Below are 17,110 nucleotides of genomic sequence, written 5' to 3' on the forward strand. Positions count from 1 at the left end.
TTTTAGTATGTATTGCTTTATTAAGCAAAAGAAAGCAATGAGGGGTTATCAAAAAGTCTATAAACAATGTCAAATAGAAGGCAAACAGCTACAGGAGCGCTAGAAATAAAAATGAGCCGAAGTGTATGCAGAACCAGGCCAGAACACAGGAGCAGGGGCTTCCCTGGTGGTTCCGTGTTTGCTAATCCACCTGCCAATGCCGGAGACACAGATTGGAGCCCTGGCTCAGGAAGATCCCAGGCGCCTTGGAGCAGCGGAGCCGGGCACCTCAGCTGTGCAACCACAGGCCCAGGGCCCGTGCTCCCGGCAAGGAGCTGCACCGCGGCCAGAGAGCAGCCCTGCTCACTGCAGCAGAGAACGCCTTCGTGCAGCCACGGAGACCCGGGGCAGCCAAAAACAGACTGAAAAATAGGAGCAACTGTGATGGCCACCTTAAGTTCTCCTCCCCAGCTCTAAAGTCGGGGGGGGGCGGTGCTCAGCTGGTACTAGTGACCCCCCAACCTGAGAAACGGGACAATGATCCACTTTGAGGCTCTCCCTTTTGCCTCCAGGGCATTTGCGTTCATGTCTAGATGTCTTTGACTGCATCCTCCAATCCTCTGCTAAATGTTTATTTAGACTATCCAAATACCTTATATTATGTTCTAAAATGTTCTTCCTTCTTCCTTGGCTGTTCTTTTAAAGGTTCCAATCTTGTCTTACAAGTGCAACCTCTTTTACTTCTGGACTAACTTCCTGTGGGCTTACCTTTTCCCTGTTCTGTCTGGGTCTTCTGTTTGCTTGTTTCAGCCCCTCCCTTCAAGCTGGCCTCTGATCCTTACCCAGTTTCCGGCTCCCCAGAGATGGCTGTGTTACAGGGCTTGTTGAGTCTTGGACTTTCCTGTAAAGCGATCAGATGACGAGGCTGCCTTTATCTCAGTAGAGTCCTCAGTAGAGTTCAGAATTTCCAGAGAATAGTAACGGTGGAAATCCGATTGTAAAGCACAGCATCTATGTTGTGCTGTTCTCAGGGCTTCCTGCGTGTTAGTTCACTTCGGGATGATTTCCAGGAGGTAGATGCTGTTATCATCCCCGTCGTGAGCAAACGGAGGCACGGTGAGGCTGAGCGACAGGGTTACTCGGCTCACATACCGGCGGATATTGAACCCAAGCAGGTCTCTCCTCTGATCCGCTATGCCCCGTCTCTCCACCCTGCCTGCTGCTGAGAGGGTGGTCCCCACCCAGCCTCTGGCCGCCCGGGCTGCGCTGGGGAAACCGCAGACAGAAGGTGCGAGTTTCCTTTCTGGCCCCTGCCTTATCTTCAGCTTGGTGTCTTTTGATTCCAAAAGCCACTCTGGGAAAATAAATCCACGGTTCCGGTAGCAGGGAGCACGAGCTGGCGCGGAGAGGTGGGAATCGTGGGAGACGGGGGCGAAGGAGGGGACCAGCTTTACTACATCTGATTGCGCGGGCTGAGCTTCTCGGGGCTTTTCCCAGGCAAATAGGATCATTTCAGGTAGACATGACTACCTGATTTCTGGCAGATTTCACCTCCGCATGCAAAATCAGTGGCCATATCGCCATCTTCCTATTTTCCAAAACATGTTGATAATTTTAAAACTGCTGTCTCCTCTTTTATTTTCTTTTTCCTCGTGGTTTATTATCTTAAAAAAAAAAAAATACTACAGGCCACAAAACTCAGGAGAGTATTTACTGTAAAGACCTCATTCAAACACCAGGGGCCCCAGCAGAGGGAGCAAACCCAGGGGCAGAGCGATGACTGGTTGGTTCGTTCCTCTGAGAAGCAGAAGAACATCTGTGACAGATGCGGGGAGCGGGGGGCGCAGGGTGGGCAGGGAGGTTCCCTGTGAAGGGAGGGCAGGGGGAGGCGTTAGGAAGGAAGAGCCTTGGATCACAGCACGGCTCTGGGAACACTCGGGCAAGGCCAGGGCGTGGTCCCGGGGTCTGGTCGGGCAGACCGGCTCTGCTCTAGGGTCCCTGCCAGGCTGTGTCTCCGGGAGCGCAGCCTGCAGAAGGAACGCCGCAGCCGCCCGGGGCAAGGCGGTCAGCCGGCGCCCCTGCGCCTACGCCCCCTGCCCAGCGGGCCCCAGGCGGTCAGGCCCCGGTGCCGCGGCGCCCAGCACACGCGCACGGCCTTTACGTCTCCCGTCTCCGCTGTCTTCTTCTGTTGGGAACGGTTCCTAATGTTCTCTTGTCTTTTGTGACCTTGACGTTTTTTGAGTGTAGGCCAGTTATTTTGTTCGTTGTGCCTCAGTTTGGGTTTGACTAGTGTTCTCTTATGATTAAAGTTATACATGTTTGTCAGGGACATCACAGAAAGAACGCTGTGTTTTTCCTCAGGGAGCAAACGCGGTCAACTTGTCCGCTGACTGGTGGGGTCAGCTTTGCTCCCTAAAGAATAAAGCCTGCTAGGTTTCTCCTCGGTAAAGTTTGTCATCAATAATTATCCTGTAGAACGGATAAACAAGGCCCTACTGTATGGCACAGGAACTGTACTCGATATCCTGTGATAACCCACAATGGAAGAGAATATAAAGAAGACTGCATACATTTATAACTGAGTAACTTTGCAATAAAGCAGAAATTAACACACTGTGGATCTACTACAAATTAAAAAAATATTCTTTGTAAATATGCAGTCCCTCACTAAACCTGGCACTCCACACGGCATGTGGGATCTTAGTTCCCCAACCAGGGATCGAACCTGCCCCCTCGCCAGCCCCACCTGGCCACCCCTGCAGTGGAAGGGCAGCTGCTTAACCACTGGATCGCCAGGGAAGTCCCTAAACTTTTACCTACTGTTCTAACATCTGCTGATGATTCTTGTCTAAACCATTGCTACTGTGATGGTTGCCAAATTGTCATTTCTTTAATTCCATCATTTCATCTACATTTATTAACTGGAATTAAACTGAAAGGAAACTCTCTTTCCTTACTATTTATTTAATCATTCATGTTTTTATATCCGTATTAAGTACATGGATTTCTATTTTATTCAATGGCAATTTTTAATTGAAGTAGTTGATTTACAATATTGTTACAGCAAAGTGATTCAGTTCATGTATATAAATTAACTATTTTCAATTCATAAAATGCTTATGGATGTTCAATTCATAAAGAAATTTTCAATAAATTCCTTTTTATGTATAAATTCACTTCATTGTTTTCCATAATAGGTTGTTCCAGGGCACTGGCTACAGTTGGCTGTGCTATCAGCAGGTCCTTGTTTGTCTGTTTTATGCCTGGCACTGTGTGTATCTGAATTCCATACTCCGAAGTTATCCCTCCCCCCTTCCCCTTTAGTCAGTAGCAATGGTGTTGAATGCTCAAAGTATAATAGTTCGGTGGAACCCCTCCAGGAGCCCTTTCAGACTTGTTTCTGCACCACTTTGAGATATCTGCAATATTCTTTGAGCGTTTTCTTACTTTTTGGCTCTCAAAAGTGTTCCAAGTTCATATTATAATACACCAGCCCTAGAGTCCTCATTCCCCCAGAGTCCTGATTCCCTTTAATAGAGAATGATGTTTAGAAATCAAGATCCAGGTTCTGGTGTGCTCATTGCTACGAGATAAACATTACTTCCAGATCCTCTTAGAGGATGAAGTTAGGAAATGGGAGATATATGCACTCCCCCACACACTCGCAGCTATATCAGTTCTACAATATTCTATTTAATTAAATGTATCTAGCTTAGACATTGACAAGGATATAGACATAGATATAGATATAACCGTAGTGTGTGGTTAGTTGCTCAGTCATGTCCGACTCTGTGACCCCATGGACCGTAGCCCACCAGGCTCCTCTGTCCATGGGGATTCTCCAGGCAAGAATACTAGAGTGGGTTGTCATGCCCTCCTCCAGGGGATCTTCCAAACCCAGGGATCAAACCCAGATCTTCCACATTGCAGGCAGATTCTTCACCATCTGAGCCACTGGGGAAGCTAATGAATACTGGAGCAGGTAGCCTATCGTTTCTCCAGGGGAGCTTCCTAACCCAGGAATCACACCAGGGTCTCCTGCATTGCAGGCGGATACTTTACCAGCTGAGCTACCAGGGAAGCCCTATAAATAAATAAAGCTCTACAAATGTAAAGCTATCTAGATATAGATATGCAGATATACCATGAGTTTCCACTGACACCTCCAATTACAAGTCACACAGCAGGATTCCTTCCACCTTCTCATTTTTGTATTTGTGACTTGTTTCTCTGCCAGTAAGAAGCCTGGCTCCTACCATCCTGTCTTTGCCTTCCTGCTCAGGCTCTCTGTGTGCAAACAAACTCCCAGCCCGCTGACCGGCTCCGCACTCCGTCCTTGCCACACCCGGGCCACCTCACTTGGCCACCTTGTCAGTCAGCCCTCAAAACACAGGTTTCAGGGACCAAGTCCCCCTGTCACTTCACGTCATTGGTTCCCAAGATTCAGGTCAACTCAGAAAGGTTGATACAAGACCATTTTCAGCTGTGAAAGATCCACCAGCCCATAGTCGTCCACTCTCCGAATGCAGGGTAGGCTAATACAAGGGTTCCATGTCTCCCTTCGTCAAGATCACTGTCTTACTCATAGATCACTATCCCTAACTCTGGACATCTCATCAAAAAAGAGGAGTGAGAGCATCAATCTTTCTGCCCATTAGACCCTGAACCCATCATGCAAATGAAACCATCCACTTCTGAGAATTCTGCCCAAATTGGCTCTTTGCAAATTCAGACAAAAATTAGGAGTTCAAAAAAATTTTTTTATTTATGTATTTATTTTTGGCTGTGCTGGGCTTTCCTCTAGGTGCAGTGAGAGGCGTTACTCTCTAGCTGTGGTGCAGACTTCTCACTGCAGTGGCCTCTCTCGTTGCAGTAAACGGCCTCTGGGCTGGGCCTTCAGTGCTTGCTGCACGTGGGCTCAGTAGCTGCAGTTCCCGGGCTCCAGAGCACAGGCCCAAAAGCTGTGGCTCGTGGGCTTACTTGCTCTTTGGCATATGGGATCCTCCCGGACCAGGGATTGAACCTGTGTCTCCTGCATTGGCAGGCAGACTCTTTTACCACTGAGCCACCAGAGAAGCCCTGTGACTTGTTTTTGAGTACCAGGGTTTGCACGATTATCAGTTTCTCATAAGATTTACAAATGGGTAACCCTTTTGCCTCTACCCACTCCCTGAATAGCCATCAGGGGCTCCGCTTGTGGCTCAGATGGTAAAGAATCTGCCTACAACACGTGAGACCCAGGTTCAATCTCTGGGTCAGGAAGATCCCCTGGAGAAGGGCATGGCTACCTACTCCAGTATTCTTGCCTGAAGAGTTCCATGGACAGAGGAGCCTGGCAGGCTACAATTCCTGGGATTGCAGAGTCAGACATGACTAAGCAAGTAACACTTTCACTTTCATTTTCTCTTAGTGTAGAACAAGAAGGGAAAAAGGCATCTCTTTGCACGACGTTTACCACAGTGTAAAATCATTGGTTTGTTGATCACAAGACTCTGGGTTGTAAGGGTGTTTTGAAAGCAGGTACTGAATCATTTCTCATCTTTGCACAGCCCTAGCACCTAACAGGAGAAGGCAATGGCACCCCACTCCAGTACTCTTGCCTGGAAAACCCATGGACGGAGGAGCCTGGTAGGCTGCAGTCCATGGGGTCGCGAAGAGTCGGACATGACTGAGCGACTTCACTTTCACATTTCCCTTTCATGCACTGGAGAAGGAAATGGCAACCCACTCCAGTGTTCTTGCTTGGAGAATCCCAGGGAGCCTGGTGGGCTGCCGTCTATGGGGTCGCACAGAGTCGGACACGACTGAAGTGACTTAGCAGCAGCAGCAGCACCTAACATACTGTCTAGTCATTGTAGACAACAGAGTCTTTTTTAAACTTTTCTTTGTAAAGTTCCTTCTTTTCTCCTCTTTGTACTTCAGAGCTCAGTGTACTAGTCGCTCAGGACAAGAAGGCCCCGGGAGTCTCGTAATCCGTCAGGGCAGACCTTCGCCTGCTGCCACAGGACGGGAGTCCTTACAGAGACGCGTCCCTCCCCCGGACACTGGAATGGCCTGATGGAAAGCAGGTGTCTTCAGGGGCTGGTTTCAGCAGGCTCAGCAGCTAGATTTTTCCATCTGAGCTGTCCTCACTGCCAAACTTGAACATGGGTTTTGACCCCATCCACGTGCACTTCCTCCCTCCTCTGAGGCTGGATGAACTCAAGGGCATCAAATGCTTCCCCATCCCACCCCTCGGGGAGCACACTGGGGATCCCCTGTTCTTTTCCTTTCAGCTACATGAGTTCTACAAAGTCTACAAGAAGCAGACAATATGCATAATATCTAAACTGTTGCAAGTATAAAGAAAATGAAAATATGGAAGGCTTCCCAATCCTTTTCACATATTAGCATTACCTTAACACCAAACTTAGAGAAAGATAACACAAAAAGGAAAACTCTGTCCAATTGGACTGCAAGGAGATCAAACCACTCCATCCTAAAGGAAATCAACCTTGAATTTTCATTGGAAGGACTGATGCTGAAGCTGAAGCTCCAATACTATAGCCACCTGATGCGAAGAGCTGACTCATTGGAAAAGACCCTGATGCTGGGAAAGATTAAGGGCAGGAGGAGAAGGGGACGCCAGAGGATGAGATGGTTGGATGGCATCACCAACTCCATGGACAAGGGTTTGAGTAAGCTCCGGGAGTTGGCGATGGACAGGGAGGCCTGGCGTGCTGCAGTCCATGGGATCGCAAAGTCAGACATGACTTAGCAACTGAACAAAAACGGATACAAAAATCCTAGTAAATATCTGGGAAATAAAATCCAAGAGTATATAATAATAATAATACATTACAACCAAGTAGGGCTCAGCCCAAATATATGAAGATGGTTCACTATTATAAAATTAACCATGCTAATTCAGAAAAGATGTATTTCAACAAATACAGAGAAGGCTCTTCATAGCTCAAGTTCTATTCCTGATTTTTAAACATACTTAGCAAATTGGGGATGGATATTACAAATATAATACTTAATGGTGAACCATTAGAATCATTCCCATTAAAGTCTGAAAAGAGACTTTCTGTATTCTATTATTGATCATAGGAAGTGTAGTGAGATAGGAAATTAAAGTGAGAATTGTAAACATCAAAGAAGGAAAGGCCACAGCGTCAATATGATCATCTGCCCAGTAAATCCAAAAGAAACAGGAAGCAATAAAGACCAATTAGAGCTCAGCAAGATGACCAGATGTAAGGATTTTTTTAAAAAATGAAAACAACCATACGAAACAGCTTTTAGTCTTGTTATAAATCAAATAAATTTGAATTAAAACAATGCCTTACAAATCATTATTAATTTTTAAAATTCAGTGGTACAATCTTACAGGAAGGAAGTGATTTGGCAATAAGAACCAGAAAAAGATTCATCCTTTGACTTCTCCTGAGACTCTATCCTAAGGAAATACTCTAAGACATATAATACCTAAAGAATTTCATAGACTATTTTTACAGAAAAACAGTGGGGAAATAATCCTGTAGGTCAGGAAGCAACAGTTAGAACTGGACATGGAACAACAGACTGGTTCCAAATAGGAAAAGGAGTACGTCAAGGCTGTATATTGTCACCCTGCTTATTTAACTTCTATGCAGAGTACATCATGAGAAACGCTGGGCTGGAAGAAGCACAAGCTGGAATCAAGATTGCCGGGAGAAATATCAATAACCTCAGATATGCAGATGATACCACCCTTATGGCAGAAAGTGAAGAGGAACTCAAAAGCCTCTTGATGAAAGTGAAAGTGGAGAGTGAAAAAGTTGGCTTAAAGCTCAATATTCAGAAAACAAAGATCATGGCATCTGGTCCCGTCGCTTCATGGGAAATAGATGGGGAAACAGTGGAAACAGTGTCAGACTTTATTTTTTTGGGCTCCAAAATCACTACAGATGGTGACTGCAGCCATGAAATTAAAAGATGCTTACTCCTTGGAAGAAAAGTTATGACCAACCTAGATAGCATATTGAAAAGCAGAGACATTACTTTGCCAACAAAGGTCCATCTAGTCAAGGCTATGGTTTTTCCTGTGGTCACGTATGGATGTGAGAGTTGGACTGTGAAGAAAGCTGAGCACCGAAGAATTGATGCTTTTGAACTGTGGTGTTGGAGAAGACTCTTGACAGTCCCTTGGACTGCAAGGACATCCAACCAGTCCATTCTGAAGGAGATCAGCCCTGGGATTTCTTTGGAAGGAATGATGCTAAGGCTGAAACTCCAGTACTTTGGCCACCTCATGCAAAGAGTTGACTCATTGGAAAAGACTCTGATGCTGGGAGGGATTGGGGGCAGGAGGAGAAGGGGACGACAGAGGATGAGATGGCTGGATGGCATCACTGACTCGATTGACATGAGTCTGAGTGAACTCTGGGAGTTGGTGATGGACAGGGAGGCCTGGCATGCTGCAATTCATGGGATGGCAAAGAGTCGGACACGACTGAGCAACTGAACTGAACCGAACTGAATCTTTTGTCCAAAAAGTGAGGGAAGGAATTGGCTAAAGAATCACATATCAACTTAAAGAAATCTTTTTTTAATCACTAAAAAATTCTTTGTAACAACTCTGAAAAATGTATTAAATAGTAATAAGTGAAAATAAAGACAGTTTTAATGCTTGCTGTTAACAACTACATGAAAATTAATTTGGATAAAAATGTTACAGGAAGTATAGTACAGTCTAGAATTCAGATTCTTTTTTTCTAGCCACGCCACATGGTATGTGGGAACTTAGTTCCCTGACCAGGAATTGAACCTTCGCCCCCTACATTGGAAGGGTAGAGTCTTAACCACTGGACTGCCAGGGAAGCCACAAAAACTTATACCCTTAAATTGGAAGTTGTGACTTCAAATCCTGGGGTTACCACTTATTAGCTGTAAGACTTTGGCCAGATTATCTAATTCACCTCATTTTCATCACCTGTAAAGAGTTGATCCCTGCAAAGCAACATGGGTGGCAATGTAGATATAGTAAAGCCACCAATAACTGTTGACTAATGTGAATGCAACGAAGTGCCAGTAGGCACGCTGCTGCTGCTGCTAAGTCGCTCAGTCGTGTCCGACTCTTCGCGACCCCATGGACTGCAGCCCACCAGGCTCCTCCATCCATGGGATTTTCTAAGTAAGAGTACTGGAGTGGCTGCCATTGCCTTCTCCGCCAGTACAAGTGTTACGGTAATGAGCTTACGTGTGTTTCCATTCCTGTTTTCTCAATTTTCCATGTTATTATCTTTGTTTTATACTGAAAGTAAGTATTTCAATTTTGTTAAGATTTTTTTGATGTGGACCATTTTTTAAGTCTTTATTGATTTGTTACGGTACTGTTTCTGTTTTATGTTTTGGCTTTTTTGGCCACAAGGCATGTGAGCTCTCAGCTCCCTGACCAGGGATGGAACCCACACGCCCTATATTGGAAGGCAAAGTCTTAACCACTGGGCCACCAAGGAAGCCCCGGATATTTTAATATTTACAGGTGTATTTTTAAAGGAGTCTCATTTCTAGTCTTAACTCATCTCTCCTCTTGCCTGTGGTCCCATTTTCACTCCCTCCTGCCTACCTAGGGTAGGCTCATCAGCTCCTTGGAGTTATCTCAAACTCCCCTCCCGATCCACTAAACAAATGTATCCCTAAACGAATCCTTACTCCATTCCCTTCACTGTCACACTTCTTCAGGGGGAAAAAAATTCACAATACTTTTCTCTAATTCTAATTTCACTCTTCAGTATACTGGAACCTGAATTCTAACAATGTCACTAGTTCCCTGAATGTCCAAAGCTGGTTTATCTTTATTCTATTTCCCCGATCGCAGACGTTTTTAACACTGCTGGTTACTTTCTCCTTGAAGCTCTCGTCCCTATCCTTTCACATTTAGAAAGGAGGATGTGAAAGGGAGGAGGAAGCAGGAGTTTTAGAATTGCCTGTATCGGAAACCGGAAGCTGGTCTCCGCTCCTACGTGAGGTCAGGTCTGAAGCCGTAGACTGCAGAACCCATCCAGAAAGGAGAAGCAGGCACGGCCAAGTGAGATGAGAGTGGCTGGGGAAACCCAACGAGGGAACCAGAGAGTAAAGGGGTCCGAGGCAAAAGAACGCCCTGAGCCCCAAGGGGAACAGAAGTCTGCAGATGCAGAAAGAGAAAATTCTGCAGAATCCCTGTGACCAGTTCAGCGAAACTGTGTTCTCCTATCTCTCCTTTATTCCCCGAACATTTTAAGGGTGCTCCCTTTCTGTTCCTCAATACCACCCTCTTCAACTTGTCTTTTCCTTCTATCCCACTCACTCATCCAGCCCTCCTCCTGTTTATCAAACATATATTTACTGAATGGCCACTATAAGCTGGGCATTGTGATATGCCATGAAGCTATGCAATAAATATGAGAAAATCCTTGTCCTCAAGAACTCATGTAGTTGGGACATCTCTGGTGATTCAGTGGTTAAGACTCCATGCTTCCACTGGAGGAGCAGGTTCCATCCCTGGTAGGGGAACTAAGATCCCACATGCCACATGGCAAGGCCAAAATGTTTAAAAAATAAGAAAATAAAACAATTACCTAGCTGACATTCCTTCTTCTGACAGTCTCACAGGTTCCCCAAGGTTCCTGCCCAGACCTTCTCGTCCTACCCCCACCCACGGCTCCAGCTGTCTCCCTGGCTGTTTCATCTGGCACCCTCCAGATGTCTCACACTCAGGACTGCAAGCTCCAGGTGTTCACCAGATACTCATGGGCCACCAAACCGGAAGATGTCTCATTATCAACAGAGAAACTCCTAAGTTGTCCATCAACTTCCCTGTCTTTCACCATATAGATCCACAACTGGATGGCAATTCTTAACAATACCGTCTCCTGAAAGCTTCTCAGAATGGCTCTTTCCTATCCATTCTTTCTAACTCCGCATTACTTTCAGGCCATCATTACCTTGAAATAGCCTAACTATTCAATATCTTTCCCTTCCAGTCCACCATTATTATTGATAACACATATATCTTTACAAAAAGCAAACTGTCTTTATTTCCTCCCTCGTGAAGACCCACCATTGCTCTCTCCCCACATGTTTTACTCCTGCGTTGTGGACCTTTCGATTTCTTCTTCATCTCCTACTGCTATGCTGGCTAAACAGAATTGCTTATACCTCCCGACTCAAGAAGTTTTGGCCATGCTGTATGCCGTTCTTGGCTCAAGGTGCCTCAACCCTTTTTCCCAACTGACAAATACTGACACATTTTTTTAAGGACTCAGTTCAGGCACTCAGTCATGTCCAACTGTGACCCCATGGACTGCAGCATGCCCGGCTTCCCTGTCCATCACCAACTCCTGGAGTTTACTCAAACTCATGTCCATTGAGTTAGTGACGCCATCCAACCATCTCATCCTTTGTAGTCACCTTCTCCTCCCACCTTCTATCTTTCCCAGCATCAGGGTCTTTTCAAATGAATCAGTTCTTCGCATCAGGCGGCCAAAGTATTGGAGTTTCAGCTTCAGCATCAGTCCTTCCAATGAATATTCAGGACTGATTTCCTTTAGGATGGACTGGTTTGATCTCCTTACAGTCCATGCAGGATCTTAATTCTCCAACCTGGGATTGAACCCATGACCCCTGCACTGGGGTCACAGTCTTAACCACTGGACGGCCAAGGAAGTCCCCTTTCTAAATAAGCTCCAGTACTACTAGCTCTGTAAAGACTTTGCCATCTCCTCCAAACAAAACTGTCCAAATTTTCCATTGAGCTCCATGTTTACAGTGAACCTCTATTAAGGAAGAATCACATTTGTTTTCTATTCATATAGATATCTACATAATATTTGTTTAGTTATCGTCTTCATCATTGGAGTGACAACCTAAACCCACAGGGTAGGGACCACGTGCTTTTCATTTGTTAGTGCCCTGGACCCAGCATAATGGTCACAAGTCTTAACTGAAAGAACAAATAAGTCACAGAATAATGAATGGAAAAAGAAAAATGTTTCTGAAAAAAGCTACGTGAATACTAGGATACAACATGTATTGGAGAAAGAAGATTGAGAAGGTGCAGACTGAGGGATGGAATGTAAGTCAAAGAAGAAAGGGGGAAAGTGTTAGGAAAAAAACTTACACTTGGCCAGCAAGGCATCCGATCAAAAAATTTCCCAGAGTATATGGGTCTGATGCGATCTGGAGGTTCTACTCCTGGTTCAGTGTTCTCAGCTTCCCTTTGCTCCTCAGGTTGTTGGGCCAACTGCCATGCAGGAGGTTCCATCACCAAGCCCATCTGGGGCTCTGGAGACTCCATTTCAGCCGGCTCCTCCAGGCGGGTGAGCCCCATGTCCACCTCCACAGGAGGCTCTGTCTCTGCCCTGGGCTTCATCACCACACAGGCGGACTCTCCTCCCAGTTCCCCTCTACACTCCATCCCCAAAGCCGGTAGCTTGCTCACTGACGCCCCGAACCCTTCAGGGTCACCAGTCACAGGACATCTCCTGCCCCCTGAAGCCTGTGGACTTTCACACCCCTGGCCCAGTGGAGGCTGTGTTACCCTTCCTGGACAATACCCTGCCAGAAAACGCTCCTTTTCTAAACCCACTCTTCCGGGCAACGCACTCAGAGGAGGTTTTGTTTCCTGTGAGGCTGAGACCCTGTGGACTCCTAAATTACTCCCATCCATGACGGTCCTAGAAATATTCTGTCTTTTCAATCTCAGTTCAAGCCCCTTGCTTGATGGAGATCTTATTTCTGGTGATGCCATCCTCTCCTCATATGTCTTACTACATGGGAAATCTTTTCTTAAGCCCACTCTGAGCCCCAGCTCCGTGGGAGATGTTGTTCCCATGAAGACTCTCCTCTCTTCTAAGTCATCCTTTCCTTCCGGGGCGAGTCCCACCTCCATGCTCAGGGGAGATTTCCTCCCAGACACCGTCATTCCCGGTCCAAGGGCACTCATCTCTGAGGGGTAAGCTGTACCGGGCTGGAGGGGAGCTCCTAACCCCTTGGAGGGCTCCAACCCTTTGGGGGACGGCACTCTCAGAAAAGAGCACATCTCCACCCTGGGTCCCTGCCCGTTCAACACCTAGCGGGGTTCGCAGGGAAGAGGAGGCAAGGTCTGTTTACCCGGTTACCTGGGAAACGGGGGCGGGGCTTGGAGCGCAGCTCTGTGCGCGAGCCACGCCCTTCTCTTCCCTCCTCTCCCCCATCTCTCCTCATCTTTCTCCCTTATCCTAGCCTCCTCTCTTACCCTCTCCTTCCACCCCTCTTTAGAAGACTGGAGGGCAAGAAAAGTACTTGAAATATGTGGTTCTGGGCTCTAGAGCACATGATGCCCAACTTCTCACAAGGCGGTCCCCTCAGGGTGGGTTCAGCCAGGGGTCTCCTCCCCGCTGCGGGCCTGTTGACTTCACTGTCGACAGGGCCTGTTCAAGGAATGAACAGCCCTCTCTCTGGTGGAGAGCGCCTGTTTTACGTCCTGGCTTGTGAAAGTACCTGCGAACTGCCTGTAGTTCTCTCAGTGCTTAAGAACTCCTTTAAAAAAAATCTGTGAAGTTACGTTTGGCAGCTGTGGTAAGGACCATCTTAAAAGTGTGACTTACACTTCAATAACTGTACTTTAAAGAGTATTTCAAGTAAATATATTAAAGCTTGGAATGAGTTATACAATAATGCATGATGGATTTTTAAATTTATTTAGTGATCTTTGGCTGCACTGGGTCTCCGTCGTGCGTGGCATCTCTCCAGGTGCAGTGAGTGGGGCTACTCTCCAGTGGTGATGCGAGGGCTTCTCATTGGAAGGGCTTCTCTTGTTGCAGAGCACAGGCTCCAGGGCTCAGTAGTTGTGGCTCAGGCTTAGCCTCCCAGAGGCATGTAGGATCTTCCCGGACCAGGGATCGAATCTGGTGTCATCTGCGATGGCAGATGGACTCCCAACCACTGGACCACCAGCGAAGCCCCGAATATTGGATTTTAAAAATAATGTGGCAAACTCAAACTTACATATGGGATTTTCTTTAAACTCTTTCAAGTTTTAATGAATGCGTATTTGAATATTTGTCATGTTCTACATATACTGGGGGCTTCCCTGGTGGCTCTGCTGGTAAGAATCTGCCCACAATTCAAGAGTCCTGGGTTCGATCCTTGGGTCAGGAAGATCCTCTGGAGAAGGAAATGGCAACCCACTCTAGTATTCTTGCCTGGGAAATCCCATGGACAGAGGAGCCTGGTGTGCTACAGTCCACGGGGTCCCAAAGGAGTCGAACACAGCTTTTCAACTAAACAACCACAATAAGGGATAGATAACCACCAAGTAAACCAATGAATGAGGTCATTTCACAAGATGAGTGAAGAGTGTTATGGAGAAAATGGAACACTGTGCTGTGGAGGGAAGCCCCTTTAGAATCAGCAGGTTCAGCAACCCCCTGGCGGGTGACACTGAGCTGAGGCTGCAGGTGCCCTGCAGACACACGAGCTTTTGAAGCCTGAGCAGCTCAGGTTCCCACTTTTTTCTCACTGCCTTGCCACCAGGCCTGCAATGCCTTCTGTCAGAATTACCTTTCGTTTTTTTTCTCCAAACTGTCCCAGTTAAAAGCAAACGTTATCATTCCTCACTATCTATGCAAAGAGTCATTCTTCAGCTACACGATCAAGGGAAGACAGATTTCCTGGAGGGGAAGGAAGAAGACATGGAATGTTGTGGGTGGTTGAGAGACGCAAGGTACTGGGAGTTCTCCAGTCCATGTTTAGAGGTTTGGGGGCAAAGGCAGCCCTCGAACGCCGTGCTGAGTTCTGTATGACTGTATTTAGGCTCTATCCATTTTGTAGCTTCCTTGAGAAATTTTATCAACTGGTAGGATCTTACATTTAATACAAAAATGTATCCAATTATCTGTCCTCCTCAGGTATCCTGGGTTAGGAAAAACACACACAGCATATTGTGAGTGGTAGTACGAGGGCAAAGCTTTAGTGTGGCATTCCCAGCTCTCCCAGATTACCACTGCACCTTAGAAGTGCCAGCCACTGAGCAGCACTTCCCCAGGCAGACATTATGGCTAAACTATAAAATACTAGGGAATGTATTCATGAATGAAGTGAGGTGGTGTTTTTTTTTTTGGCCATGGCCTGTGGCTTGCTGGTCTTAGTTCCCAGAACATTGAACATGGGCCCCAGTAGTGAAAACGAGGAGTTCTAATGCTTACTCCTTGGAAGAAAAGTTATGGCCAACCTAGATAGCATATTGAAAAGCAGAGACATTACTTTGCCAACAAAGGTCCGTCTAGTCAAGGCTAGGGTTTTTCCAGTGGTCATGTATGGATGTGAGAGTTGGACTGTGAAGAAAGCTGAGCACCGAAGAATTGATGCTTTTGAACTGTGGTGTTGGAGAAGACTTGAGAGTCCCTTGGACTGCAAGGAGATCCAACCAGTCCATTCTAAAGTAGATCAACCCTGGGTGTTCTTTGGAAGGAATGATGCTAAAGCTGAAACTCCAGTACTTTGGCCATCTTATGCAAAGAGTTGACTTATTGGAAAAGACTCTGATGCTGGGAAGGATTGGGGGCAGGAGGAAAAGGGACGACAGAGGATGAGATGGCTGGATGGCATCACTGACTCAATGGACATGATGAGTTTGAGTGAACTCCGGGAGATGGTGATGGACAAGGAGGCCTGGCGTGCTGCGATTCATGGGGTCACAAAGAGTCGGACACGACTGAGCAACTGAACTGAACTGAACTGAATGATCAGACTGCCAGGAAATTCCCTCATGAAGGAGGTGAATTAATAGACAAAATCAGTAAAAAGAAATGAATAAGGAAGCAATAGCCTAGAACAATGATGGGGAGTTCTTAACAATGAATAAATTTCGGCATCCCTGTATTGCCTGCGAGGTCTTCTTAAGTCAGATGTTCCCCAGTCCAAACGTAATTAAACTCAGGAGCTCCTTGGTGGTCCAGTGGTTAGGACTTGGTGCTCTCACTGCCAAGGGCCGGGTTTGATTTCTGGTTGGGGAACTAAGATCCCACAAGCCATGTGGCACTGCCAAAAAAAAGTAATTAAGTTCACAAATATTTTGGTGGTCCCTGTTGTTTCAACCAAGTTCCTCTGCGAGGAATTGAAATCATGAATAAATTATGGTCCTGGCCCTAAGAACCTTAAAATCCTAATGGGAATGAAAGCCTAAGGAGGAAAGTCTAGGCAGACACTTTCTAACTGTAAAATAAAACGCAGACAGATATCAGAACTATTATAGAGAGTAAAGTACCATGAAATTACAGGAATAAGATCGCTCCAGTAGAAGAATCCTCAGATGCCATCCAAAGGAGCCTGCAACCTGGCCAAGGTGAGACCTGAGTGATGAGAGGGCATGATATTCCAGACGCAGAGAAAAAAGTGATCAAAGATGCCAAAATGAAAAATGGCGATCGCAGAGCAGATGGTACGATTGGGGCACAAGGCAAGTATTGGGAGGAGGGGCCGCTTAGAATGAAAGAAACATGGGCTGGGACCAGAGTTGAAGAACTTTGCTAAACTCTGTTTAGCAACTGAATATTTCTGAGTAGGAGTGGATTGAAAAGGCAGGCGTATGCATTAACTCCAGTTTATATGAATACTTTCATGGCCCAGGCTTTGGGAATATAGCTCAGATTTGGGGATTAGAGAATTTTGGGTGATAGATGGACATGAAGAGCTGAAAATGATTCTACTTTTTCAGGTCTAGGTGACTGAGAGGCTGTGAATACCAGTCATCAAGCAGAATCACATTTGGGATGCAGAGCTCTCGTTTTGGACATACTGTTGATTTGCCAAAATTAATATGACATGTCCTATTTCCTGATTCTTCCCAGGACTGTTCAACAGGTATCACCATGACTAACACACCGTATTGGAACCACCTCTGGGGATAAAGTGCCACAGACACCATTTACATATGACACATAATGCTCTCAGGGTTAGTAACTGGGGAGCTGATCCGAAAGACTGGCTGCTCAAGGATTCAAATGACCTTCATTGCAAAATGCTGCCTGAGCACCCACAGGGTACCTTAGCCCAAATACACGCGTGCGTGTGTGCATGCTTAGTTACTCAGTCGTTTCCGACTCTGTGACTTCATGGACTGTAGCCCGCCAGGCTCCTCTGTCCA

The 17,110-nt window shown here is 46.3% G+C and overlaps 1 protein-coding gene across 3 annotated transcripts in view; it reads right to left on the reverse strand.

The window, feature by feature from the left end:
• EFHB (EF-hand domain family member B) overlaps positions 1-13,085 on the reverse strand; it is a 65,405-nt gene extending 52,320 nt beyond the window's left edge. The window contains exon 1 of one of the 3 annotated variants that reach the window (XM_019964680.2): positions 12,104-13,080. In XM_019964680.2, the coding sequence (XP_019820239.2) occupies positions 12,104-13,024 (921 nt within the window). In that variant the 5' untranslated portion in view covers positions 13,025-13,080. Of the gene's footprint in view, positions 1-12,103 lie in introns of all 3 variants that reach the window. The other 2 variants (XM_070797283.1, XM_019964689.2) reach the window with 2 other exon arrangements.
• Positions 13,086-17,110: the final 4,025 nt, after the last annotated feature.

Source organism: Bos indicus, chromosome 1 (assembly GCF_029378745.1).
Source record: "Bos indicus isolate NIAB-ARS_2022 breed Sahiwal x Tharparkar chromosome 1, NIAB-ARS_B.indTharparkar_mat_pri_1.0, whole genome shotgun sequence".
NCBI classification, from domain to species: Eukaryota; Metazoa; Chordata; class Mammalia; order Artiodactyla; family Bovidae; genus Bos; species Bos indicus.